Source organism: Psittacula echo (genome assembly GCF_963264785.1).
Source record: "Psittacula echo genome assembly, chromosome: 3".
Classification (NCBI taxonomy): Eukaryota; Metazoa; Chordata; class Aves; order Psittaciformes; family Psittacidae; genus Psittacula; species Psittacula echo.
In genome coordinates this window covers 111,552,855-111,580,636 of record NC_137736.1, presented here as the reverse complement: position 1 = coordinate 111,580,636, position 27,782 = coordinate 111,552,855, and the positions used below count along the sequence as shown (strand labels likewise).

Genomic DNA, 27,782 nt, shown 5'->3' with positions numbered 1-27,782 from the left:
AAATGGCTTTTGGACCTCTGTGTGAGAGAGATGCTAGAGGTAGAAGTGTTCCTTGCCAATGTTGTAAGTAGTTTGTATTTGCCCAGCTCAGTCACTCTTGGATAGTTTTGTTTAGGGAGTTGCTTTCTGAGTCTGTTACTTGTTGATTTCTGCAAGCACAAAGAATTATGATCATCCTTACAAGATTTTCTGTCTTAAGATTTTTTCTGCAGGGAATGCAAAAGGATATGCTTGTACATTGGCAAGCTTAGGCTCCAGGTTTCTCATTATCTGCCTCCATATTTTGGTTTGAAATAATTGATTAGAACAAAGCAAAGTACACATTTTTATAGAACTGAAGGACTCCGACTTCAACACCAACAAGTATTTGACAAATATATATATTTTATTCTGTGAACATCTGCCACAGTTTGCTAATGCAGAGTACTTTGCAGAATAATTCAGCATTCAGAATTTGCACTAGAGGGGTTGGCTTCAAGAACGTTTAGAAAGCGACTTTTGAATGTACGAACAAAATGAAAAAGGAACATTTTTGTGTGTAGAAGGTAAATTAATAAAGTCGAACTAGTTTTAAAAAAGCAAAGGTATTTCATAAAACTTACAGTAGATAAAACCACATTGCCACTTGGAAAAGTGATCTATTTATGAATAAAGTGAAAATGTAATTCAATTTTCACGGTTTTTTTTTCTTCACAGATCGATAACACGCTCTTATTACCGCAATTCAGTGGGTGGCCTATTAGTGTTCGACATCACAAATCGACGATCTTTTGAGCACGTGAAAGACTGGCTGGAAGAAGCAAAAATGCATGTGCAGCCGTTTCAGATTGTGTTCCTGTTAGTAGGACATAAATGTGACTTAGTGTCACAGCGTGAGGTTACAAGAGAAGAAGCTGAAAAACTGTCATCTGACTGTGGTATGAAATATATAGAAACTTCAGCAAAAGATGCCACGAATGTTGAAGAGTCCTTTACAATTCTTACACGAGACATCTATGAACTTGTAAAAAAAGGAGAAATCTCAATACAAGATGGATGGGAAGGTGTCAAGAGCGGCTTTGTTCCAAATGTTGTGCATTCGTCAGAAGAAGCTGTAAAGCCCAGAAGACAGTGTATCTGCTGAATCTGTAGCATGCCAAAGAGCACGTCGCGTGTTCAGAAGATGATGCTAACCTAAATAACAGAATAATAATTTTGAAACAATATTAGATCATGACATAGCTGAATCATAGAATGGCAATTTGGGGGTTTTTTTTATTCTTCTGACTAGATCATAATTTCATAAAACTTTAAGTGCTTGCTTTCTTTTCAGAGTATAATAACTTCGTGTGGTCTTCAAGAAAAGAAATTATATCTTAGTAAAGGAAAAACTAATCCTATAGCAAGACACTGAGAAGTGCAATAATCATCATAACAGCATCCTTGCCTGGGCTTTGTATTTTGAATACTGTTTAAAATCAAGACTTGCTAGGTGAGGATCAGAGGAGCTCATTCCTTTTGTTCATCCTGCCTTAGTTTTGAACAAGAAAATACTGTACCTTATACTTTTTTAATGTGATTCTTTACTCAAGTGCAGGGTTGCTAATGACCATTGAAGTTTAGAATGCTGTAGAATTTCATAATAAAGGTAACTCTAAAGAAAGCAAGCTGGAAGACTGCTCCAATAGCAAACACTTTTGATATGACTATGAATATGAGCCTTACTAAAGAAAAGGAATGTTTCAGAAAAGATGATTTATTTGTATATGAAAATGGGGAATAGATGTAATGAAATTTATTATGAAATATTTTCTCAATTGCCAATGAAACTAGATGTAACATCACATATGATCCAGCTCTTGTGTGACTCGTGCACAGATTTCCCAGCCACTGGAGTTATATTTCGGTGGCTGGATCCTCAGCTGGGTAGTTATCACAGCCACACTGATGCCTAACGGATTATGTTAATTTAAACAAATTCCATATTAGCTTTAAAAAATAAATCTACTTCTAACTAGAAGTAAAAATAAGTCCAAAACTGCTGCAACCAATGGGGACCCAGGCCTTAAATTTGAATAGAGCAAGGACTTGTTTATTCTCAGGCAGCAAATGTTAAACTGTTGTCTAAAAAATGAAGGTTTTAAAACCAGAAGTGTTATAAATAGAGAGGAGAAAATTTCTAAGATAATGCTTGGCTACAGAGGGCAAAGTTGGAGAACCTCTATTGTGAGAAAGCAACATATAATAGCTTTTAATAACAATAATAATAGGAGAAATCTGTGATCATGTAGCATTTTATTGGGCTTGAGGTCATCTTCCTACTCCTCTGAATATAACAAACACTAGCTTTATGCGAACTATGCCCTGTATGTCTAGCACTTAAATACCAAATAAGTCTATTTCTATTTTATTGTAGTAGTGTAACAAGATGACTTGATCTCCAGAGTTGATAAATATCTACAGTTTATCTGGGCATACTCACAGCCACCAAACATCAAGCCAGGTATCTTCATACTACAAAGGTGTGTTACCATGTTACAATTCTCCATTTTCAAGACCAGGCAACAAGTCTGTCTAATCTAACTTTTTTCTTCTTTTTTTTCCCCTAACAAACATATAATTGGTTTTCCCTGAGGTTGCTTTTAAGTCCTTTTACAATCTTTTTGTAAGTATTCCATCGTTATTCCAGTTATTTTATTCATTTAGGACCACTAAAATTACTGATTTCAAAGGGAACTGAAAAGTTAATTTCCTCTAGCCTGATTCTCGCTTCCACTGAGGCACAGTTACACTGTCATAGAAGGATTCAAAGGCCTTAATATAGACAGAAATCAGCCTTAATTCAGTTAATTCTAGTATCAGCATGCCACAACGTAACAGCTGTGAGACTGATTCTCTATTGAACTACATATATTAGTCATTTACACCAAATCAGTTTTGATTTGAGGGCATTTTAGGCCCTCTTTATGATGTAAACATGGCTACAGATGCCAAAGGTAGTGCAGAATCAGGCTGTGTGCTGATTCCCCCTATGATACTAGGCTGATGTTGCATATCTCAAGATCTTCTCTTAGTTGTTTAAGAGGACAAAATGGGTCAACAAATAAATTGGTGGCTGGGGAGTCAACAGCCCTAAAGTTTGCCACTGGTTCACTGTGTGTTTCTGAGCAAGTCATTTATACTTTTTGTGCCTCACCTTTTTCTGTATCTCAAAAATAGAGATTATCATTCTTCCCGGAATTCGCAAAGACTGCTAAAACCTAATCTGACTGTATGATCTTCAGTCTGGACTCTTTTCTCTGTGTGCAACCTGTTGTAGAGTGTTTAGCATCCTGGGATGTGGATATTAGTTTGCTCTGCCATACCAAAAAAAAAAAAAATTATCAAAAATATTAAAACAGCTTTATAAGTATCAGGTATTGCTATTACTGTGAACCTGCATTTCATTACACATTTCAGTACTTTCAGGTTAAAATCTTTTATCTTAAACTTTTCTTCCTGAATACTATGGGGAACCAATGAGCTTTTCATTTTGTATGAAAAAAAAATCAGGTGTGTTGAGTGGGAAGGGACTGGGAGAAGAGGGGAGTGGAGGGGAGGTACGCACAGAGAAATAAACAGTCACCAGAACAGAGCTTTAATGATCTCTGCTGTCAATATTGTACCTACAGTGTCACATTTATTACGCTGGAAATAGAGCTTTTAAACAGATTCAACTGTGTAAGGAACTTGTATTGTCAATGCAACTAGAAGACAAGTTCACTGTGCATATAGTTGTCTTATTTATAATTCCTAAAAATGTAGATTAACATGTACCTTCAAACATTGTCTGTCTTCATGATATATTAAGCCACTACTGTACCTTTTCACTTCACACTTGCAGTTAATAGACATATCTGATAGATGGTTTGATAAAATACATCATTTTGTTCTCAGATACTTTGCAGTACAGTATATAAGTAACAGCTTGAATAGGCTGTAGAATAGATTATATTTCAATGCATGTATATTCTTTTTTAACCCAAGGAAGGGCAAATACTGATATCAGAATGAAATTTCCAGAAATCACAGAAATTAGAGAAATCTCATCAGGCAGTCAAATCAATAAGTAGAAAGTATTTATTAAGAAAACACCACATCTTTGCAAATTAAAGTTTGGTAAATCCCAGTTAGAAAAAGGAAAAGCCTGTTGAAATAGTAAACAGTTTGTATTTGGATTCATAGGCCTGACGAATGGATATTAAGTACTGGTTTGGACTCCTAAAATGTTTATTTTTAGTTTGATAAGAATAAATATCTTCCTCTACTCATTTAAATATTTACACATTAAGATAATATTTGCACATGAAGAAATTTTGGCTTGCTTATAATTGCATCTGTCCTGTAGAAGAAGGAGAACCAAGATAAAAACTTGAGGAGCCTATCACAGAATCATAGAATGATTTGGGTTGGAAGGGACCTTAAGATCAGCTAATTCCAACCCTGTGCTATGGGCAGGGACACCTTCCATTAGTCTGGGTGGACCATATGTTCATACTATTCATTTATACCTTTGGTATGGCATAGACTTACTGATCTAATATCAAGCTGGCAACTGTCCTGTGCTCACAGAAAATAATCCAGGTTTGACTGAGCACCCAGGTACACTGCAGCTGCTCCGTGCTGAGATCCCTTCTGCCACAGCCAGACTGTTACCAGTACCTAAGTTGCCTACCTTAAAGCAAAGATACGTGATGCATGATGCTGACAGATCGTTCAGTCTCAGTGTGCCTTATAGAATACATACTTCATTTCCTCTTTTGACATCATTAACAATCCAGCTGTAGATCAAAGCACATGCCATTAGCTCCTCCAAGCCTTGCCTTTCACCTGAGCTGGCACAGCAATCTCAACAGCCTTTATTCAGCCTGGGAGAGAAAGAAGGAAGGCTGAGGGTTTATTCTCTACATGAGCATGGAACCATACCACAAACGTGCTGGATTGTATAAGAAATCATTAAATACCAACACACAGTTGTCAATAGCATACATTTACATTGCTTATTTCTCAGATCCCAAAGACAATCTTTTAAAAAAGTGAATGGAATGAAATGGAAATTCTAGAAGAGGAATCTGTAAAACATAAATCTCTCTAAGAAGCCTGATGGGTAGGAGTGCAAACAAAATAAACAGATCCTGAAAGAAAAAAAGAAAGAGTAAAGTCCAAGTATTTGCATAATGATCCTTCGCTCTAGCCCTTCACTGTGGAATGAACCTTTGCTCTAGCACACAACTCTACACAGTAGTACCTACAATGCCTGGGTTTCTTAAGGATAATAATGGTATCATTGAATGTACTTAAAATTAGAAGAATTCAACCAAAAATTCATCTGAGGAAAAAAATCAAAAAAAAAGAAAAAAAGACTGCACCTCCCGAATACATGTGTGCTTGCTTTCCAGGTCATTGCTAGTAGTAATCCTGTGTCTGGGTTTAGTGTTACATTTCATGAGGTTCTCCTCTGAAAAACAACTACCTACATATGCAGTCATTTTACTCTGCACCATTTTCTTCCCTATAAAGTGAATACAGCTATGGAAAAGCTGAATTTTACTTTTGAGTAGAGCAGAATTGTTTATTGCTTTTCACTGAATGTGCAAAGCCAAGGAAAGTAATGCGATTGAGGATGTGCCAGTTGAGCATAATATAAAGACTATGGAGTGGTACAGGTTCCTGAAGACAATTCGCCTTGCATAATACTTCATTAGTGGGAGTGTAGCATATGTGTGAAGAAAACTAAGTTGGTTCTGCAAGCCCAAAAAGCTTTTGCTAAGCAGCACTTCTAACATGGAAGAGCCAACTCTGAAGACACAGGACTCCACAGAGCAATCGTTTTTCTTCATGGAGTTGCTGCTCCCATAAGCAACCAGTAGAACAGCAAACACAGCTAAAATGCATCCAGGAAAAGAACTTGATAGCACAAATCCCCCAAAATATAATACACACTCTGTGGGCTTTTTGCCTCAGGGGGAACAGTTGTTTGGCAGCAAACACCACCACAGCACTTGCATGACATCTCTTCCCACCACTGCCCTTCACCCACAGAGGCTAGCAGGAATGGGGAGCAGCAGGCTCTGTATGTAAGGGTAGGTAAATCTTCTTTTAAACTCAAACTGAGGATTCTAAAATCCCAGTCCCGATCTGCTACAATGGATTTGATATTTCATTCACTCGTTTCTCTGAGAAAGTCACGTTTTAGGCTAGCCCTGAGCTACACAGGGATGGACAGTCAGTGTGTAACCTGCTGAAGAGACTACTCCATGGGAGCAATGCTGTAAACCAGCTGACATCAACTTTCAGCAGCCTCACAGGCAGCTCAAACTAAGAATAATCCTGACTGCCTTCATAGGCTGCTAAAGGCCTACTTGCAGCTAAAGAGCTTCTACAGAAACGTAAAAGTAACAAAAAGAAATTCTATGTATTATGAATAAAATCAATGCTTAGGTAAACAAGATGAAGTTTCAGCTTTAGTTCAATTGCTGTGATGCCTCATTGCTATGGCTTCAAATCTGCCTGTCTGCAAACTGATTTTTCCTGTTCCATGAAAATTGTGGAGGGACAAACTGAACCTCCAGTAGCAATAAACTCAATCACCAGGGAAATGAATGAACAAGATAAGGATGGAAAGAAAGACACGGATGATTTCTTCCATCACTGCGCAGCCCCAGGGGAGCCATGAGACTAACCATTGCCAGAGGCCTTAAGACCCTACAGAAATTTCCATCATTGTTATGGGACCTGTGGGATGAAGGAAAGCACCAAGGACCTGGAGTCAGCACAGCGTCTCAGGCTATTGACTCCCCAACTTCAGCAGCTTCCCAAGGGTTGGTTAATTCAGTGGGACAGCTGCAGAAGATGAAGTTTGCTGTACCTGAAGTTTTGCTGGCACTACATCTACACTGCAGGCTTCTTCCCCTTTCACCTTCTCCCCTCTGTGGCAGGAAGGGACTGCCAGAAGTCATATTTTGCACCAAGGTCTGACAGTGAGCAAGACGATAGTTTAAAATGTTAGTGGTAGTTGCTATGTATTAAGGTACTAAAACTGAAAGGAAGAATTCCGGAAAATATTTCAGTCATAATCTTAGAAATAAAAACCTTGCAGGGCTGGCACTGCTCTGCAGCACTTTGGAGAACTGCATGTTTTGTTTTTCAAAGCTGAGCAAACAGTCGAGCTATTAAGTCATAACTTATATTAATTGGCTATTTTTAAATAATTACTGATTATTATTCAGGGGGGAAAGCCTCCTCTGTGCAGATCATTTTTCTCATTTCCCTGGCATATAGCCAGTGTTACATGCATTAAAAGAGCAAGCTATGCCACGACATAAGTTTAGAAGATGTAAGTCTCAGTTCCGGTCAGTCAGACCATTGACATCCACAGTAACACTGTTCATTTTATTGGGATTTTCCTCTGCCCAGTTCTCTGTGGAAAAGAGAGTCTGACTCTCAGAGAAACTTTTAAAACAAACAAGAGACAAGACTTAGTGAACACTGGAAAAGAGCTTGCACATGTGAACAAGTGTCAGAAAAGCAGAACACTCATTTTTCATGTTGTAGCCTCTTTCACTCTACTGTGCTTCACAGGCCAGCTATAGCTTCCGGAGTACACAGAGTGAATGGAACAGTAAATTTCTAGCTGTCAAAAAAAGGCTGGAACAGGAAAAATTAGATCAGATGTAATTCCCCGCAGCAGTTCTCTGCAGCTCTGCCTGGGCATGGAACAATGGACACATTTTGCCTAATGCATGCCATGTGCTTCTCCATGTCCCGGGAGGAATTTGGTCTCAGCAAAAACTCTCCTGCAGGTTCTGCCTGCAAACAGTCGCCCTGCACCATCCCTCAGTGGAACTCAGGACAAAAAGTGCAAGGTTTTCCAGTGAGGAAACTGTGAGGGAATAGCACTGTTGTCTAAAAATACATCAGAGAAGAATAAACACTGCAGAGAGAGAAGTACTTTAAGCTAAAGGACAATGTTGGCATAAGAACAAACAGGTCATCCTCAGATGCACAGGATAGGCGGATCTGGTGATGCTAAGATACCAAAACCTTAAACAACTTTAAGTGAAGTTACTGTAATTTTCACTCCCACACAGAGGCAATGTCTCCAGAATGTGATTGTGACTTGAAATGAGGGTGACATGAAGCCCAGATAGTAAACACCAGAAATTAAAAATGTTTGCTTTCTTGTTGAAACAGAAACAAACACAGAAGTTTCATGTGAAAAGTTTGGTCACTGACAGTGCTTCTTTCTCTAGCTACAGGTAGATGTCTGTGTCCTCACCCTTTTAAACAGATTGTCTTTAGAGAGTCATGGCACGATTTGTGCATGCGGTCATTGTGACTCCCCACGCAGTAAATAAAAGAGATTTTGGTGTTGGTAACCCTACTGAGTATATCTAGTTTGATTGGAGAGCAGTCTGAAACTGACTAATCAACCATCACATGATTTTTCCATCATGGACAAAGTGAAGATTAGAAGAAAATAAACACATCTTATTTGCACCGTGTGTTTCAGGGCATTAAGAAGAGAACATAGCAGCACATATTTCTGTCTGAGGCAACTCATTCAAAGCCAACAGATTTGCACCCTGAATCGGTTCACTCCAAGACAATGAGGATATTATGCATGGTATTAATTTCACTGATCATCCAATTCTGGATGAGCTGCCACTTGCAAATCACTTTGAACCCACGGGAAGCTCTGGGATTAAATGTACACTCTGCCTTTTACAATCCATGCAAAGGATATAAAAATGTGTGCCAATGTAGTACCATATAATATACGTAATATACTATATATAATATATATACCTTCATTACCATCAGAATTTGGTAATAATCCATTTGCAATAAAATCAAAGCAAATAAAACAAGATTATGTAACACTGTGTACTGTCAAAGCACCCTGAAGCAGTACTAAAATATCACAAAACCTTGAGGCTCATGGATGTCTTCCCAGAAAATTAATGCACAGATCTTCAGCAAATATTAGAGTCATGTAAAGCCATGTAAAATGACACGCACGTTACTTTTAATGTCAGTAAAAAGTACCACTGTTTCCTTGTCTCACTGCTTCTCAGGTGCTCAAATACCTTATTCCTTGGTTAGCAGTACTCACAGCTGCTGCACAAGAGCATATTCGGGCAGGATGTAAGAACTCACGTACTCAGTACTTCCATTGCTGACACTTCAGGCCAACTGCATAAATGTTACCGCAGTGCTACTGGGTGCTTAAGGATACTTAGAACAGACAAGACCATGGAAGGTGCTCAGGTACTGCTGCATCCTGTGTACTCTTACATTTGGTAGGTTTGTTTGGAAAGTGCATGTATAGATAAATCCATCATTTCTAAACAGCACTTTAAAACACAGCCCAACTTCATTGAGCTTAAATGCTGGCCAAGCAAAATTTGCAATTATAACATTCTGATAATGTGTGTTGTGCTTTTGCACTCTCAGCTTTGTATTAAAGGGAACTGAGATGAAGTTCTCTACAGTTAGTTTACTTTCCGGCTGAATGATGTCTAAATTATTTCTCAAAAGCAGTTTAAAAAAATCACTGAATTGTGGCATTAACAGCAAGCATATATCAAAAAATGAATGGATGCAAAAGAAATTGAAAAGAACAAAAAGTCTCAAATTATTTGAAACAATCACATTTTAAAAGGGTTTAGGGAAATAAGGATAAATCAGCTCATAGCGTAGTGGCTCCCAGAAATTACTGCCTCCATATCACAGTCCATCAAATGTTCACCTATATCTCAGTTTCTCTAGTACTTACATACCTGTAATATAACAGGCAGGCTGTGGAGTGGCCAGTGCACAAATACACAATGCACATGTTTTACTAACCCTGCTGGAGGCCTTGTAGCTTCAGCACTGTTGTTGAATATATACACAATGGACAGTACCTAAGGCAATTATATCTATACTGCATAATTATATGGTATACATACAACTGTATAACTGCATGAATATTTGCAATTAATAGAAGTATAGAATCATAGAATGGTTTGGGTTGGAGGAAACTTTATTATCCTCTAGTTCCAACCCCCCTGCCATGGGCAGGGATGCCTCACACTAGACCATGTCACCCAAGGCTCTGTCCAACTTGGCCTTGGACGCTGCCAGGGATGGAGCATTTACCACTTCTTTGAGCAGTCTGTTCCAGTGCCTCACCATCCTCACAGTAAAGAATTTCTTCCTTACATCTAACCTGAACTTCACCTGTTTAAGTTTTAACCCATTACCCCTTGTCCTATCACTACAGTCCCTAATGAAGAGTCCCTCCCCAGCACCCTTATAGGCCCCCTTCAGATACTGGAAGGCTGCTATGAGGTCTCCATGCAGCCTTCTCCTCTCCAGGCTGAACAGACCCAACTTTCTCAGCTTATCTTCATAGGGGAGGTGCTCCAGTCCCTGATCATCCTCGTGGCCCTCCTCTGGACTTGTTCCAACAGTTCCATGTGCTTTTTATGTTGAGGACATCAGAACTGCACACAATACTCCAAGTGAGGTCTCACAAGAGCAGAGTAGAGGGGCAGGATCACCTCCTTCAACCTGCTGGTCACACTGGGGGTTTTTTTATGATACACTTAAACATAGTGTAGAGCACACAATATATAATAACAACAAAGAAAAAAATTATGAACTAATCGAAGCATTCAGAAGCTGGAAATTTTGTCAAAACAGGAAATGATTCAGTACCTCCTTTTTGCTGCTCAATTAAAAGGTTTTAATATGGCTAACCTAATTAATTAAGTTAATAAGGCTGCAGACTGTGTTTAGTGAGCATTATCAAAACTTCCATAGTGTACAGATTACTTGATTGTTTTATTACAGCTTTTCTAACACCTCAGGGGCCCTATCCCCTACAACATGAATTGATCTTCAGGTCATGTCCCTCACCCACTACCCAGAAGAGACGTGGGAGCCCTGTCATCCCCAGCGGCAGGCGGTTGGTTTGTCCACCCAGGTGACATGCAGCAAGGCAGGCTGAATGGATGGCATCACCATTCACCTTACAGGTTTCCTATCTTGTAAGAAAAAGATCCTTGAAATTCTTTCCAAGACACATTTTAGACGGAAGCTAAAAGTTTTAACAGAAAAGTAAAATTCTTTTTTTCCCTATATAAAACCTGAAAGTTTCCAAATCCCTCCTAAAAAGTACCTAAACCCAAACTTTTACTAAATCGAAAACTTGTGAGAACTGGCAGGAAGAGTGATGGCTTAGCTGGAGATTTGGGTGTAGGGAGATGACTTGGTGTCATAAAACACAGATCTGTGCCAGTGAGTGTGCGGTGCTTTCTGCTGGAAGCACTCCCAACAGCCAGGCAGATGGGGCTGGTGTGGTGGCATCACCCACAGCCTTGCAGGAATGGGGTCGGTGAGCTGGGGTGGGGGCCCCTGCTTGCCAACCTCTGGCAGCAAAGAGATTTATTTCTCTGCTTACAAACCACATTATTCGGCCACACTGAATTTCATAGAAGCATAGAATGGTTTGGGTTGGAAGAGACCTTAAAGCTCATCCAGTTCCAACCCCTGCCATGGACAGGGACACCTTCCACTAGAGCAGGTTGCTCCAACCCCCTGTGTCCAACCTGGCCTTGAACACTGCCAGGGATGGGGTAGCCACAGCTTCTCTGGGCAACCTGTGCCAGCGCCTCAGCACCCTCAAAATAAAGAATTTCTTCCTTGTATCTAACCTAAATCTCCCCTTTTTCCGTTTGAAGTCATTCCCCCTGTCCTGTCACTACATCCCCCTGTAAAACCTGGGCCTCTGCTCACGTCTCCCAACTTCCCTTGCGTCTGTCGGCAGGAGGCACGGGGCACTGGGATCAGAAGGCGCGGTTTGGTGGGGGGATTTCTCTGATGCGGGCAGAGCCGCCCCGCACGGTCGCAGCCAGTGTCTCCCCGGGCACTGGCCGGCGCCCTCCGCAGCCGCGGGTGCTCCGCGCCAGAGTGCGTCCCCGCAGGGCCCTGACGGCAAAGGCCCCCCTGCGGCTGGCCGAGCTCGGTAGCGCAGGGCGGGCGGTGAGGGCGGCGGGCCGCCAGGGGGCGCTGCAGGCAGAGCCCGCAGCTCGAGCGGCCGCTCTTGGCGGCGGGGCCGGCTGCGCGACGCCGCATCATGTGGGCCGGCCCCTTCCATGGAGCCGGGGCTGCTGCCGAGCGCCTCCTGCGCGGACGCCGCCATGAGGCTCTGAGGGGCGGCTGCGTGCGGAGCACCGAGCCGGTCGTGCTGCCGAGCGCCCCGAGCCTGCCACCGGCCTCCTTCCCGGGCAGGAGAGCCCGACGCTGCGGCCGCTGCTACTGCCGCCGCCGCGGGTCTGGGCGGGCGGGCAGGCGGCCCGGGGCCATGTAAAGCGGCAGCGGCCGGGGGCAGCCGAGCCGAGCTCGGGGAGAGGAGCCGCCGCCGACCGGGGAGGCCCCGCGGGGGGGATCATGGCGACGTCTAATCTCTTAAAGGTGAGAGCGGGGCCTGGCCGATCCCTGTCTGAGGAGGGAGGTGGCGGGGGCCGGGCGGCCAGGGCTGCCCCACCGCCAGCTGGGCCCGGCGTGTGGCTGAGGCGGCCGGGCTGGGCAGAGCATAGGACGGGGGCAGGCCGTGGGCGCCGCTCCCCGAAGTTACCGCTCCCGGGAGCGGGGGCTGCGGCCCTTCCTCAAGTGAACGGCCTCGGCGCCTCGCTCTGCGCGGGACCGCCGGCCTCGGCCCGGTCCGGCCGGTGGCCTCTTGGCTGCGGGCACCCCGCACCCCACCCCTGCGCTCTCCTCCCAGACACGCGTCGTTGGGAAACAGCGTTGCGTTGTGCAGTTAGGCAGGGTACGGAGTCGTCCCTTTGTTTATTTAAAAGACCTGGGTGTACGGAAAATGAGTTTTAAGTTTAACAAAGAGTTGAAAAATGTCTTCGCCGCTGGCAGGTGGTGTTGTTTGCAGTGCCTCCGTATTCCAGCGGTTAACTACTGTTTTTCTCCAAAGGAGAACTCCTGGAGGCCTTTCGCTTACGTTAAGCAGCTTTGCTTTTATAGTCAGACGTTTTGAAGCACTTTCCCCGCTCTCGGTGCCATATCAGTCACCCCCAGTAGGTTTGAACAGTTTTCAGCAGGACAGTCCAGCACTGGAGCTCAGGACTGCCTGTCCTGGTATTTGTGGCATGTGTGTGGAGAAGACTGTATGTGGCCTTTGAGGTCATGCCGGCATATGGAAGACAGGCCTACTCCAAACAACTGTTACTAGTGCCTGCAGAAAGTGTTTCTAGAACATCAGGTTGAGGTGAAAAGCCTTGGGAAGGCTATCTGCTTCCGTTTATCAGTTAGCAATTTAAAATATGTGTGAATATAGACCTATACATGTGTTCAGCACTATGTGTTATAGTTAAATGTGTTTCCAAAGGAGTGCTGCTTACATTTTAGCAATCTGACCTACATTGAATTTACAGCTTTGGCCTGAAACTGCTGATTGTGTTACTCGGAGATGCTCAGTGTGAAGAAATGAGAAATAATTGATAAACTTCTTTCTTCCTGGTATCAAAAAAAAAAGTATTAGTAAGATATTAAAAGTCTGTTGAAATTGAAATGTAATTGAAATGAATTTAATTTCTCTATATTTTTATGTCTAAGTAGTTCGATATTTTAGCAAATAAGATTTACATGAAAAAATAAAATTGAAGAATCCAAGAACACTGGTGAAAATAATAATTTCCGATAAGAAGAAATGTGCTTTTTGTGGAAGAGCATGGTTTTGGAGCAGGGAACAAACAGTTTATCTACTTCTTAATGTTTCAGTCCATCTCTTTGCTGCATGTTTAAGGATCTGTGGAGACACCGATATGTGCTTCGACAACATGTAGTTGTATAGCCCGTAGAAGACAGAAGGAACAGGCCTGTAAGATATGTCAGCATTCCACCTCAGCTGTTTTGAAAGAATAATAAGTGTACACCGAGTGAAAATAGAGTCAAAGTCCTTGATTCTGTGAGATTACTCTTGCTGAACTCTTGCCTTTGTGTTGACTTGTCATGTTTTTGCAACTGGCCTTTGAATCATAAGTATTTTATGTTGACAGCAATATATATATATGCACAGTGTGTTTGGGGAAAAATGCCACAGAGATAACTACTCTAAAATAGGGCTTCCTGGTCACTTGGAGTGTTTTTAACCACTATAACTTACTAATCAGTGAGTTTTCTAACGACAGTAATGTATGAACCCTACATTACAAAAGGAAAGATTTTACAGTGATTTGATTTCATTTATAATGACACAATAAAGCAATGCAACGTTTGGAACTAGATGAAGTCTTTTGTTCTCTAATTCTGCTCATCAGAGTGCTCTCAGAGAAGCTGTTGATTCCAGGTTGGTGTTGATTGGCAGTGCTTCATGTGTTCTGCTTTAATGTTTAGGGAAAAAAAGCAATGTCTCAGCAGAGTAAAAATCGCTGGCTGAGAAAGGAAAGGTGTTAAAATCCGTAAGGTTTTTTTCCATATGATTTCCAAATAAGCCTGCATAATCAATTCTAAGTTTGGTTTAGACAGGAACTAAGAGTTTCCTCTGGTTTTTACCCATCCTTGTTTGACTTCCTACTTAGTTGAGAAAATGAAGTGTAGTACTCTTCTTATTCCAGTAACGGGTACTAGCTGGATCCACACCTGATGTTGCTATTTTAAAGGGCATTGTTTGAACTCAACTAGTGCATGACTTTCCTAATTGTAACTATTTTTTTAGTGAGAAACGTATTCTTAGAGAACCTTCTTTTAAATGCAAAATTAAAATGACCTATCGTATGCTGAATCCTAGTGAGATACAACAAGTTGTAATGTGTCGAAAATGCTGAAGTAGTTAGTAAGAGCTAGCTATGACATGGTAAGCTAGTGTGAACCCTGCTGTGCAGAACTGCTCTCCCACACTGAGGCCATGGCTTTCCTGTAGATGAACCATTATGAGGTGAGTCCCCCAGAGTTTCTTCTCTTAACATACCTGTGACTCAGGCACTTTTAAGTGGGGTACTTCATTCTGGGAAGTGTGTTGGACTAGTAACCTGTTGCCTTTGCAGTGACAAGATAGTCTAAACCAATTCACTAATGTGACGTGAAGATACATGAGTGTTTCTGCAGTTGGTGGAACAGAGCACCTCAGCTTATTGCAGCACAAAGAAAAGCCATAGTTGTATCCATGCTTGCTGATCTTTACACGTCTGTAGAGCTTTACTGGAGCTGCCAGCAAATGGAAGAGTCCATCCTTGCAAGATGACTTGCAGCTTGAGCCTGGCATTAGGAGAGAAGCAGCAAAGGAAGCAGCAGGTTTTCTGTAGGTTTAAGTGAAATGAGAGCCATTATTTACCTTTGCATTGGTTTAAAGTGGGTTTGGTGGGGGTTTTTTAACCTCATGTCCGTGTCACTGACAACTTGGAAACAGATCTGAAGCTTTGGAATTCTTCAACTCAAAGTAAATATTCCAGATCTGTGTTTTAACATTGTCTGCTTCTTCCTGGCTCTTTCCAATTAGGATATCCACTAGAAGTTGCGCACTGGTTAGTTAAATAGCAGAGCTTTCTCTCTGGCTGCTTTTCTGCTTTGTGTAGTAACTTCAGTGCTATCATTACACTGACTTTTAAAGATGCTGGTAGCAGAGATTAATCAGACAGTGAGTTTTCATGCTTATTTCAGTCTAGGACCTCATACTTCCTATTTCATCCCTCTGGGAATTAACCTTAATATAAATCTATCATCTGTAAATGGTGAAGTGGTAATGGTGAAGATGTTACTCATCTGTAGATAAGATGTATAACAAGAATGTTGGGTTTCTTACAGTACTGTTTAGAGCATCTTATGGAGATCAGGGCTGAATTTGTATGTGGCCTGAAAGTGTACTGTGTTCTATACACTAAAGAGACCTGAATGTCCAAATAGATATTTGAAGGTTCAGAGGGACAGTGGCTTAGAGGCCTCATCATACTGCCTTGCCTTGTTACATTCCACATTTATTTAGGCTCTTGTACCATATTCCATGCCTGCTGTGCTGCTTTTCAACTTGCTTACAGTTAAGGTGAGGAATTTTGTGTTGTGCCATAATACCCAAATCGGAAAAACTGGTTAGTGGAACAATTCCACTTGCATCATTGTACTAATTCTATGTAATACCCACCAACAGTTTTTTTACCTGCTCTCCTAAAATACTGTGTTTAGGTGCTTCGGCATAGAAGTGAAGAAAAGGGGAAAAGTAAGTTTGAAAAGTAAAGTTGTAGTATATAGTTCAATATAGGGTTTGAAGTAGTATGTATTTCAAGTGAAGTTTAGTGTTAAAATGGAACTTTAAATCTCTGTGATCAAACTTAGTGAAGTGACTTTGGAAACAAAGTATTTGGTAAGTGGAATTATTTTTCAAAGGATTACATTTGAAACTCCTAGAATAGTCACTTAGCCAGGATATGGCTATCAATCATCATCCTTGTTTTTAGAGAAGATTGGGTAAGTGGAGTAATTTTATTTTGTTAAGGTGTGAATTCCTTCCCTTGGGAGCTGCGGTTTGAGGCAACAAGCTAAGAAAAACAAGTTACCCAGGAAATACAGCTCAGAAGTTGCATGGGTTTGTAGGAACCCATGGGTTCCTGGTGTCTGTGTCACTGGTGTATGTGTGACTTTGGTCACAGTAAGAGTTACCACTGTTTGACTTGCTCTGCCATTATAAAATTTTGTTTTCTGATGCACTACTAGGGGTAGAATTAATGAATGTGAGTGGCACACAGTAGGCGGTACTATGCACTCTTTCTTTTGTAATTTCAGCACAAGAATGGGAGGTCAGGGAAGTTTGAATCTGTCTAGAAGATGCTGAATCCTTTATTGCCTATAAGTAATAGTTTGAGTGGGCTTTTTAATTCATTAGTTTTATTTCCTCTTCTGTGTAATATAGAAGGAAGTGGAGAAAAAAGTTTTACTCCAGTGTACAGAAAAAAGAGTTCTAAACTTCCCTAATGGCATTTTCTGCAAAGCTTTATTTGGGAAATTGTTTTGAAGTAGGTACATGCTCATTACAAGTGCACATGGAGTTTTTACAACTGAAATGGACTTTTATGTGTGCTTCTTGGAATGAAGTAGGTAGTGTTTGCAATCCCCCACCCTCATGTCCCCTCCCCTTGATGTTTTACTAGTCTTATTCACAAAGAGAATTTAGTTTTTATCTTCAGCTCTTTTCAGCAAAGGGCTGGATTGCACTTCTCAAAAATTGCAGAACAGGCTTTTTACCTCTTTCAGAAAACTTACGGGATCTACTCTAAAGTTTCACTCCAAAGGAAAACTTTGGAGGAAGTTGGTTTTACTTATTTTATAATGGCTTTTCTACAACTTCTAACTGTTCAGTAGCTGGTCTTTCAAATTCATTATTCTGCAAAAGGGGACTGGGAACAGAAGCATCTACAAGCAGAAACTAACCATTTTCACAGGACTAGGAAAGATGAGAGCAACTCCTCAAAGTTTAGGGAATAATTGTAAAGCTGGCACTCTGGGAGGGAAGCATGCAGTTGAGCATTTTCAAAGATGATGCATTCAAATTATTTTTTTTACAGTGGAAGGGAACAGGCAAAACTGTCTCTCTAATTGGAAAACAATTTATTTTCCTTTTTTTAATATTAAAAGAATTATAAGCTTCATCAAACTGAGTGCTTCTGTGAAGCCCATGTTCAATACCTACTACAATGGTATGATAATGCTGTGAGGCCTCCAGGTGATCTTGCTATAAAAATTGTTACTGTGATGCCTGTTGCATCTTTTTAACTGGAAGATGAGACATCTTTGCACTTCAGAGTAGCAGGGGATACAGTTTCCAAACTGCGCTTATTCTGAATACTAAATGACAGATCTAATTGTAAATTTCCATGTAGAAATTAATCAGAAGGAGATGGTTGAGAGAACGTGTGGTGCTGCTTGTGCTTGTTTATCTGAAGAGGTGTTAGTGGCAGAACAGCGTACTTGTCAGAATTTCAAGTAGTTAGACTGTGTTATTTGGTGCATGTGAAGTGAGTTGTGTCAAATGTAGTAGTACTAGCCAAGACAATGATCTGTTCAGAAGTAAACACTGCATTGGAAGATAACATTGCAGATAACCAGTAGTATTTCTGCCACAGAGCTCTCAATCAACTGTTTATTTTTTAATTGCAGGTTTTTCTTTTAAAAATTTAGAGCTGTAAGCAAATAGTGATTTTTAAAGCTGTTAGTTTGGGGAGGTGTTTTTGGTTATTTTTTTAAATAAAGGAAGCCTGTCTACTACAGTGATATTTTTTTTAAAATAATCAGAATTATATTGGAGCATTTAATTTCTGTAGTTTTGCCTTAATTTTTATTGTAAGATTGAAAAAAATCTACCTTTGATTAAATTTTTCAGAGTGATGGAAACCATTTTCATTTGCATCAACTGTAGTCTTGGCCATCAAACTACCTACGGCCAGTTAACCCACAGGAAGGGAGTCTGTAGTACAACAGATCCTACATCACTCTGCTTCCTTCCTCCCTCTTTGCGGCTGACGCCAAATGCACAGTGGAGAAGAAGGGTGCATGGCAGCATCCACAGGTGCTGTTCCTGATTCCTGGCTGCCATTTTGGCAATGGTAATTTATTCAAGACAGATTTCCAACTCTGCCTCATGGCTTTCATTGCATGTATCCTGGCTGGGGCTGTGAAGCTGACTATCATTTATGTTGTCCATTTGTAACTCCATTAACAGGTGAAGAACACTTGCTAGAACTTGTTGCATTGTAGCTAGTGCAGTGAATAAAGCAAAAAGTTGGCAATCTGGCTTCTCTAAGAAACAAGGAATAGCTCTGTCTCATTTTAAAGTAATAAACACCATGAGAAGTGCTGTTCAGCTGTGGTGGTGTAGCTCAAAGGCTGGCTTATGGGAGACACCTCTGAGAAGATATTTTTAAGTTTACCATAGGAAGTGCAATCCTTAGAGATAACTTTTAAGAGAATGTTTTATTAACAGTATTTTTTTTGTTCTTTTCAGAACAAAGGTTCACTTCAGTTTGAAGACAAATGGGATTTCATGCGCCCTATCGTTCTGAAACTTCTTCGTCAGGAGTCTGTCACAAAACAGCAATGGTTTGATCTGTTTTCGTAAGTAATTTTTTACTATCTTTCATCTTTCTGCCTAACAAGAATACAGTTATGGTACTACTTCTGATACAGCAGTTAGGCATGGCATGGACTATGTGGGAACACACAGAACAAAACCATGAGTTTAAGTTTTGTTAAGTGCTAAGTGTGCCTGCATCACTGTAAATGTGCAAAAGTAGTGTTTTCTTGAGATTCAGATCCTTGCAAGCAGGTTGGAGAAAGAACAACAGAGCTCTTGACTTAAGCTGATCATAGTAAACAAGTTTTGTACCTACCCACAAACCTTTTGTTAGTTTTAGAGAGAAAATGTTGTTTACTGCTTTGGCAGTAAGTTCATTTAAAGGCAGTTTGCTGAATGTCACATTATTCTGGTTTGAATGGCTTTCCTCTAAAATAAAAATGCTACTGAAGTAGCAGGACAATGCAGTTTAACTGGTATAATTTGAATAGCCTTATACCCTAAGAATAATATATATAATATTTTTCAGGCAGTGTTTGCATTATTGTACTATGTAAAACCCCTCTCATTTTGCTTCTTCCAAAAAGCGAGAAGTTGCTTCCTGATTTTTTTTCTTACAATACATCTTGTGACCTTTGCCAACATAATGTGGAAATTAACAACATGTATTGAAAGAATATCTAAAATAATCTTTGTCTCAACATAGCTGTTTTCCTCAGATATGCTTGTAGCTTAAATCTGCAGCCTCTCCTTCTGCTTTTTAAAATCTGTCACAAAAGTGTTTTTTATTCCAACACAGTCTGCTGCAGTCAGTCTCTTTATTGCTCTTTTTGATGAGGACAGTGCAGTGATTCTTTTTACACCCATCCTACTGCACCTGTCACGCTTCTGTGCCAACCAAAAGGAAAAGTAGTTTATCATGTAATGAGTTTTAATATCTGATGATGTGTCAGCTATAGTGGTTGCCAGGTACATGGTATATTTCAGGTATAAATTCAGTCCTGAGCCATTGGTTTAATTTTTAATAACAACTTCAGTAATTCTGCATTGGTATTGAAATTTTCAGTTTATTTTTCTTGTAGCTGAACTATTCAGTATAACTGAAGTAACTCTATGGCTGAATTAAGGATACTGAAGGAAAGGATCCCACTCTCCTAGGTTTATATTTTTGGACAGTGGTCTTTATTAAGCTCTTTAATAAAAATTCAAATTGATAGGTGTCTTCTACCTGCCCTGTGAGTATAATTATCCAGTATTGCTTTTTCCACTCCTGTCAGGAAACAATGGCATTTTAAATACAGTAACACCTTCTCTCCATGTGAACATTGCTTAAACCTCACAATTTAGGTAGACCTCTGTAAATCCTGGGCCAGCACCTTGGACATGTGGTAAAGGAACTTTCTACCTTATAAGTTTTGTCTTCAGTTAAACTAAAAAAGCTGCTTTTGGATTGGAAAACTGTACTGATTTAATTGGAACAAAGTTATGCCTTTAGATTATGTAGTTGCTTTTCTGCAAAGATGTGGCCTTATTATTGAAAGGAAGAATAAAAACCAGAGGAAGGTAACGAGTCAAGAAATGGCTTGCTAGGCCACATTATATATGATGTATGGTTAGGAGTGTAGCTTGCTTTATTTGATCTTTAGTATGGAAAGAAAGTAGGAATTAAGTTATTCTTGCTGAGCTGTAAGCTAGGAAAAAGATTATTTGGATGTTGTTAAAACTCATAAATAGAATTTTGCTTTATGCTGCTGTTTGGGAGCTCTTCTGCAGTAGGTTTCCACTTTAAAATGCTGTCACTATCATGAAACATTTCAGTGATCGCATTAAACTTGTTAAAACATCTTTTAAATTACCTGATGCCCCTGAGCTCAGATTTCTCATATGTAAGGTCTCTTTCCTTTGTAGCACAAGAAGGATGTTGTGCTTGGATTGTAAAACTGTGAGTGAAGGCTGCATGGTAATAAAGAATATTTTAGAATAATACAGGCTGAGTAGTAATGCTTCTACTGGCAAGTGGTTTCTGTCTTTGTCAAAGAAAAGCTTTAGAAATTGTCCTTAATGTAAAAAGGAGTATTGAATGGATACTGAAACCAAAATTGGCTTCTACATCTCTTTTGTGACCATACTAATTTCCTAGATAGTTTGCCACTACTTGGTTCAAAGACTTTCAGTCTTAGCTTCAGTTTCTTCTCCAAACATGTTTTCTAGCACATATCACTGGGAGCTAACTGTGTGGTTTTTAACAATGATAGATCAAGTGTATTAATCTCTTAGACATAGTGAAATTATGGCTTTTTAAACCTCATGCTCTACAGCATTAAACTTTGAGTAGCTGTTACTTAAAGATGGATAAATTGTTTTCTAGAGATGTACATGCAGTTTGCTTGTGGGATGATAAAGGTCCAGCAAAAATCCATCAGGCTCTGAAAGAAGACATCCTTGATTTTATTAAACAGGCACAAGCAGTAAGTTCTTAATGTTTCATAACTTCTATTCATATTGTTAGAAAAATAACCAAATAGTTTTGACTTTCATTGGATCTAAATGCATAGCTTTTTTGTTTGAAATTCCGTGATGTCCTGAAGATCTTAATTACCCTGTGCTTTTCTATTGACACAAGTAAGACTCAGCCTTGAGCATTTGCCTTGGCTCATTGTTTTCTCACAGTCCTTGAAATTGGGCTGGGCAGTGATTTTTGTGGTGTACTAAAAACAAAACAAAAAACCCCAAACCCTAGCATTATTTTTGTTTATCCAACAGTACTTACAGTATCTTCAGCCACTTGAAAAGTCTTGAGGCAAAATTTTATATAAGAAATTACTGTCTGAAAAAGAAATGCTGTTTGTCTAGCTTCAGTGCAATGCTGACATGTTCATGGATGGCTTTAAAATAAGCCATATGTGTGGTGTACTAGAAATAGCCCTGCTATCGACTCAGCAAGCTGAGCTGTCCAGTTTTATGGGCTTCCCCCCCAGACAGTTGAAGTTGTCAATAGATTCCAAGGAAATACTTGTGTTTGTGAAAAATAGAACAAAAGATGTTTTCTGTAATAAGGGATTTAAAAGAGGGGATTGTTGAGAAGTTAAAAAAAAAATAAAAAATAATCTTACGGCATTGGAAAGGAAAAAATGAAAAGTCTGTAAAATCTTTGGTGAAGAGACTTACACCACTGAGGCTTTGCTTAAAGGAGCATAGTTTCTTACAGAGGCCTTTGTATAACCAGGCTTGTAAATGTTGATTTTTAAATTCCATCAGCTTGCTTACATACATAAATGCTATGCTGACCTGAGACCTTTGGCATGGTCTGCATTGGCTGTTGAGAGGCATCTTTTTAGGCATTATGATAGCCATTGTATGGTAGTTGTAGTTTCCAGGCTTTAATAAAATATACATGTTAACTAGCTGTCTGGGTCTAAATGAAAGGTTGGTAGGTGCCATTGAATTAACTGTATAGAAGAGAACGTAGTCCTTACAGGTTACTTATTTTTATTTTTTTGTATATATGGCTGTAGCAGGACATGTTTTTAGACCAAAGGTGTTTTAATCTTTTTGACCTGCAGATGGCTTAAAAATAAAATTAAAAAAAAAAAAAATAAAAGCAGGTTCATTTAGAAGATTTAAACTTACAACTACTTACTTGTTGTTACCTTTATTTACCCTTTAGAAATGGTCCATATGCTATGGGTTGATAACTGCTTCCCTGAAATAAATGGTACTTTCTTATTCTGATATATCTGTACATTTCAATTTTATATGGGGAGTTATTTTCACTATAAGCAAAGTATTCTGTATTTTGTGCAGAAATTTGTTTATAAATTCCATCCTCTTCTCCCCCCTCCTCCAGAGAGTGCTGAGTCATCAAGATGATACAGCTTTACTAAAAGCATATATAGTGGAGTGGCGCAAGTTCTTCACGCAGTGTGATATTTTGCCCAAGCCATTTTGTCAGTTAGAGATTACTTTAATGGGCAAGCAGGGCAGCAACAAGAAGTCTAACGTAGAAGACAGTATTGTTCGAAAGGTAAGTGATAGGTATAAGAGTTTAGTTGCACGCTCTTCTGCCTGCAGTAGTAGTACAGAAGGGATTCTGTAGCTGAAGATAAAATAGCACCAATCATAGAATATGTTGTATCACTTGCTTCCATGTGAGGGTCAAAACAACCATGCAACTCTTCTCTCCACAATGGTTTCAGTCTTGTTTCTCCAGTTCTGCTTTGGCTATTAACAATTTTGTTCAGATGATCTCTCCTTAAGGGGAGACCTTAGAGCAGCTCCAGTGCCTAAAGGGGCTGCAGGAAACCTGGAGAGGGGCTTTGGACAAGGGCCTGTAGGGACAGGCCGAGGGGAATGGCTTTAACCTGCCCGAGGGGAGACTGAGATGAGCTCTTAGGCAGAAGCTCTTCCCTGTGAGGGTGCTGAGGTGCTGGCACAGGGTGCCCAGAGAAGCTGTGGCTGCCCCATCCCTGGCAGTGTTTTTTTTCCCTCAGCAAGTTTGCCAATGACACCAAGATGTGTGGTTCGGTTGATACACTGGAGGGAAGGGATGCCATCCAGAGGGACCTTGACACGCTTGTGAGGTGGGCTGATGCCAACCTTACGAAGTTTAACCATGACAAGTGCAAGGTCCTACACCTGGGTCGGAGCAATCCCAGATACAACTACAGGTTGGGCAGAGAAGAGATTCAGAGCAGCCCTGCAGAGAAGGACTTGGGGGTGTTGGTCGATGAGAAAATGAACATGAGCCAGCTTCAGTGTGTGCTCACAGCCCAGAAAGCCAACCGTATCCTGGGCTGCATCCAAAGGAGCGTGACCAGCAGGTGGAAGGAGGTGGTCCTACCCCTCTACTCTGCTCTCGTGAGACCTCCCTTGGAGTATTGTGTGCAGTTCTGGTGTCCTCAACATAAAAAGGACATGGAACTGTTGGAACAAGTGCAGAGGAGGGCCACGAGGATGATCAGGGGACTGGAGCACCTCCCGTATGGAGACAGGCTGAGAAAGTTGGGGCTGTTCAGCCTGGAGAAGAGAAGGCTGCATGGAGACCTCATAGCAGCCTTCCAGTATCTGAAGGGGGCCTACAAGGATGCTGGGGAGGGACTCTTCATCAGGGACTGTAGTGACAGGACAAGGGGTAACGGGTTCAAACTTAAACAGGGGAAGTTCAGGTTAGATATAAGGAAGAAATTCTTTACTGTGAGGATGGTGAGGCACTGGAATGGGTTGCCCAGGGAGGTTGTGAATGCTCCATCCTTGGCAGTGTTCAAGGCCAGGTTGGATGAGGCCTTGAGTGGCATGGTTTAGTGTGAGGCATCACTGCCCATGGCAGGGGGTTGGAACTAGATGATCTCAAGGTCCTTTCCAACCCTAACTTTTCTATGATTCTATGATTGAAGCATTTCTTTACTGGGCTTTGGGTTTGTTTGGGGGCTTGCTGAGGTGTTTTGGTTTTGTCTTTGGTTTTGGTTTTTCGCTTGTTTATAATTATGACTTGAATCCTGGCATGGAGGCAGTTGTAAATTCACCTACTGTTTCTATACTTGTGAGTAGCAAGTACTTGTATATATAAGCAATTAGTTTTTCTACTCCTATTTTATTTGCCAGTCCCAAGATTTTAACTGGGGCACATCTCTGCACTTTATAAATGACCAATCAAATGCTGTCATCTTAAGTTAAGATAACTCCTAACTTAACTATAACTCTTGATCTCTTAATTTCCCCTTTTTCCTCCATGCTGTCAGCATATCAATGAAAAGATTGGGAATGTAGAATCTTGTGAATATGATCTTTTTACTATTTCATATCCACATAAAGAAAGTCTAGGGTTTTGAGTATGGAGTGCTCAGTGTCCCGAATCCCATGAATAATGGTCCTTGAAATTGCTTTAGTCTTTTATTCTAAGAAAAACCAAGCACATCAGTTGTAAAGAGTTCAGTCCTTTAGTTAAACATCATTCATTATTCCTTTCCATTGCAGATAGTATCTGTAAGGAAATGAAATTTCTTTAACAGTCTTTCATTTGGTAGTGAAAAGCATCTCAACTATCCCCCTGCCTCCAGGATGGGAAGAACAAAATAGATTGAGTGCATTACTTTGGGCAAGGTTTTTTTCTTCACCCTCCTGTTTTGACATCTGATCCTCTATTCCTCTTGAAGAAAAGGAGGCGAAAATAGCAGCAAAGAGAGGAATCTCCAATTTAGCTTTTTTGTTTCCATTGTTTGTTAGATAAAGCATTTGGAAAATTACTTGATTACTGAGGACTGTAGGAATAATACAGAATTATGGAATTAATATATGAATCAAACAGTGGCTGTCTGGTTACACTGAGTAAGCTTAGAATGTAAGCTGAATATTACTTCCATAACAAGTTCAGAGCAAGATCAGGTTCTAAGGTAGTTGAACTGCTGTATATAACCTGGGAAGTGCATTATAAATTGGTTGATTTCTGTTTCTGATCCCCTGTATTTCTTTTGCACAATCTTATGTCTGCGTGTACCTTTCTCACAGGATTTTTTTTCTTCTTCTTTCCAATACACAGCTCATGCTAGATACATGGAATGAATCCATATTTTCAAATATAAAAAACAGACTTCAGGACAGTGCAATGAAGCTAGTTCATGCTGAAAGACTAGGAGAAGCTTTCGACTCTCAGCTTGTTATTGGAGTTCGAGAATCATATGGTATGTTGTGCACAGACCCATCTCTGTTGCCTCCTCACATTAGTAAATGAGTTTTCATCATGCAGAGTTGACAGTTGTGGTGGTAGGGTTGGGATGCTTATCTCAGCATTTTGTATTGATGTTGTTGATGTGTGATACCAATTAAATTCAATTTAAAATCTTTAACTTCAAAGTGATTTAGCTGTGTATCAGTTACTACAAAATGGGTATTTTCAAAAAGCAAACTATTACTTGACCTTTTGGGTTTGCAGATAATGACTTTGTGCTTTGTACTGTTTCTGATTCTTCAGGCAGTTTGAAGAAAAAATGCTAAACAGGCTGCATCTAAGACTCTTCTTTGAGAAACACATCTGTGTAGCTGAAACTTCTGTGACATTTCACCGTTGCCTGGTGCTTCCATATCCCTTTGCAGCCTGTTGAATTAAACTTGTGGCTAATGCTCTCTCAGATGGTTTTATAATGTCCAATTCTAATTTTTTTTTAAGCATATTCCATTTAAGGTCTTTATTTATTCCTCTGTAACAGTTAAGAGGAAGGGGGAAACTTTTTTCCAAATAGTTCCTAGCACTGCAGAAGGCTGGCTGTCAACATTCTGGTAAAAGAGAGGAAAAACCCCTAAGACATTGGGAGTCTAAGAACAGTGTGGAAGAAAAGCTGTATGCCCAGCCAGGTGGAGAGTTCTCACTTCACTAGGCATTATGCTGAACTGCCCTTATTTGTTTCTTTTTTTCCTTCCTATTTTGCAGTTGTATGTGTATTTCTGGTTACCATGTTTGAGTGTCTCTAATGCTGGTGATAAGTATGAAGTTCTCTCCACTTCCTTATCATTAATCTAAATATTTTTAGAGCTAGGACTGGACAATTTTGGTTACCTTTAGGGGTCAGAGTACATTTATAGGGTACTTCAAATTGTTCAATGCAACCTTTTAATACAAGACTCGTCTTAATGAGAGATTTCGTTATTATTAGCCACTTAAGTTTCCAAGACTTGAAAGTAAGTTTGAACTTTCTCTTTGCAGTTAACCTTTGTTCCAATCCTGAAGACAAACTTCAGATATATCGGGATAACTTTGAAAAGGCGTATTTGGATTCAACAGAGAGATTTTATAGAACACAGGCTCCTTCTTATTTGCAGCAAAATGGTGTACAGAATTATATGAAATATGTAAGTAAAACTTCTGTTGTAACTTTATTCTGAAAGTGTTAGTACTTAAAATGATTGCTGTTCTACTTTTGCACAGGCAGATGCTAAACTAAAAGAAGAAGAGAAAAGAGCACTACGATACTTAGAAACAAGGCGTGAATGTAACTCAGTAGAAGCAGTAAGTATGATGTGCTGAAAACTTCGATGTATTTTGTATTTATATAGTATTACTACATTGTGGTTTTAATTTTGTGTGTTCAAGTTTTACTTGTAGCACTAAATTGAGATGAAGCTGTTGATTTTGTTTTCTAAGAATCCACTATTTTTTCCTGCAAAAATCTGTATTCCTTTCCAATCTGGCAATTTAAAATTTCTCCAGATATTGTAATAGTAAATGTAGATCAAAAGTTCAGATTGAAGGGCAGAGTTTTAGCTAGATTGCTTTTTGTTCTTTCTTTTTGAATCAGGTTTGGTTTTATTTTCTTCCTACACTTACCAGTGCATGAGAATATTTGAAAATAAGTTGTCCAGTCTATTAAGTAAAGGGTTTCTCAGTGCTCATTGAGAATACCTGAAAGAGTTATTGTTCGTTGCAATCAAAAGGAGCGATAGAAGACTCATTAAAACTTCTGTAGCTTTCCTCTTAGGCTGGAATATGTCCATTTAATATAAAGGATGCTGCTTCTTTTTTTCCTTTCCCCCCTTAAGCAATATTTTACACAGTTCAGATTCTGGAGGAAGATTTAACTGCAACGAAACGTTCATAATAGTCTGTGTTGAAATTAGTTCAGGAAACGGGTTATTTTAAATACCTTTTAAATCTGGGGGGTTTGTTTGGTTTTTGTTTGGGTTTGGTTTTGGTTTTTTTTCAGTGGGTCAAAATGTA

At 40.0% G+C, this 27,782-nt stretch overlaps 2 protein-coding genes across 8 annotated transcripts in view; both read left to right on the top strand.

Annotated features, from left to right (window-relative positions):
• Positions 1-1,123, top strand: part of RAB39A (RAB39A, member RAS oncogene family) — a gene marked incomplete at both ends in the record, with an annotated part of 11,440 nt that extends 10,317 nt beyond the window's left edge. The window contains one exon of the mRNA XM_080613764.1: positions 697-1,123. Within this exon, the coding sequence (XP_080469890.1) occupies positions 697-1,123 (427 nt within the window). The remainder of the gene's footprint in view (positions 1-696) is intronic.
• Positions 1,124-12,129: 11,006 nt separating this feature from the next.
• The window catches only part of CUL5 (cullin 5), a 33,719-nt gene continuing 18,066 nt past the window's right edge, over positions 12,130-27,782 (top strand). For 3 of the 7 annotated variants that reach the window (XM_080613994.1, XM_080613991.1, XM_080613995.1), the window contains exons 1-7: positions 12,130-12,480; positions 19,007-19,116; positions 21,444-21,543; positions 22,923-23,099; positions 25,611-25,752; positions 26,772-26,917; positions 26,994-27,074. In XM_080613994.1, the coding sequence (XP_080470120.1) occupies positions 12,457-12,480; positions 19,007-19,116; positions 21,444-21,543; positions 22,923-23,099; positions 25,611-25,752; positions 26,772-26,917; positions 26,994-27,074 (780 nt within the window). In that variant the 5' untranslated portion in view covers positions 12,130-12,456. Of the gene's footprint in view, positions 12,481-18,385; positions 18,609-19,004; positions 19,117-21,443; positions 21,544-22,922; positions 23,100-25,610; positions 25,753-26,771; positions 26,918-26,993; positions 27,075-27,782 lie in introns of those variants that run through there. The other 4 variants (XM_080613992.1, XM_080613993.1, XM_080613996.1 and 1 more) reach the window with 4 other exon arrangements.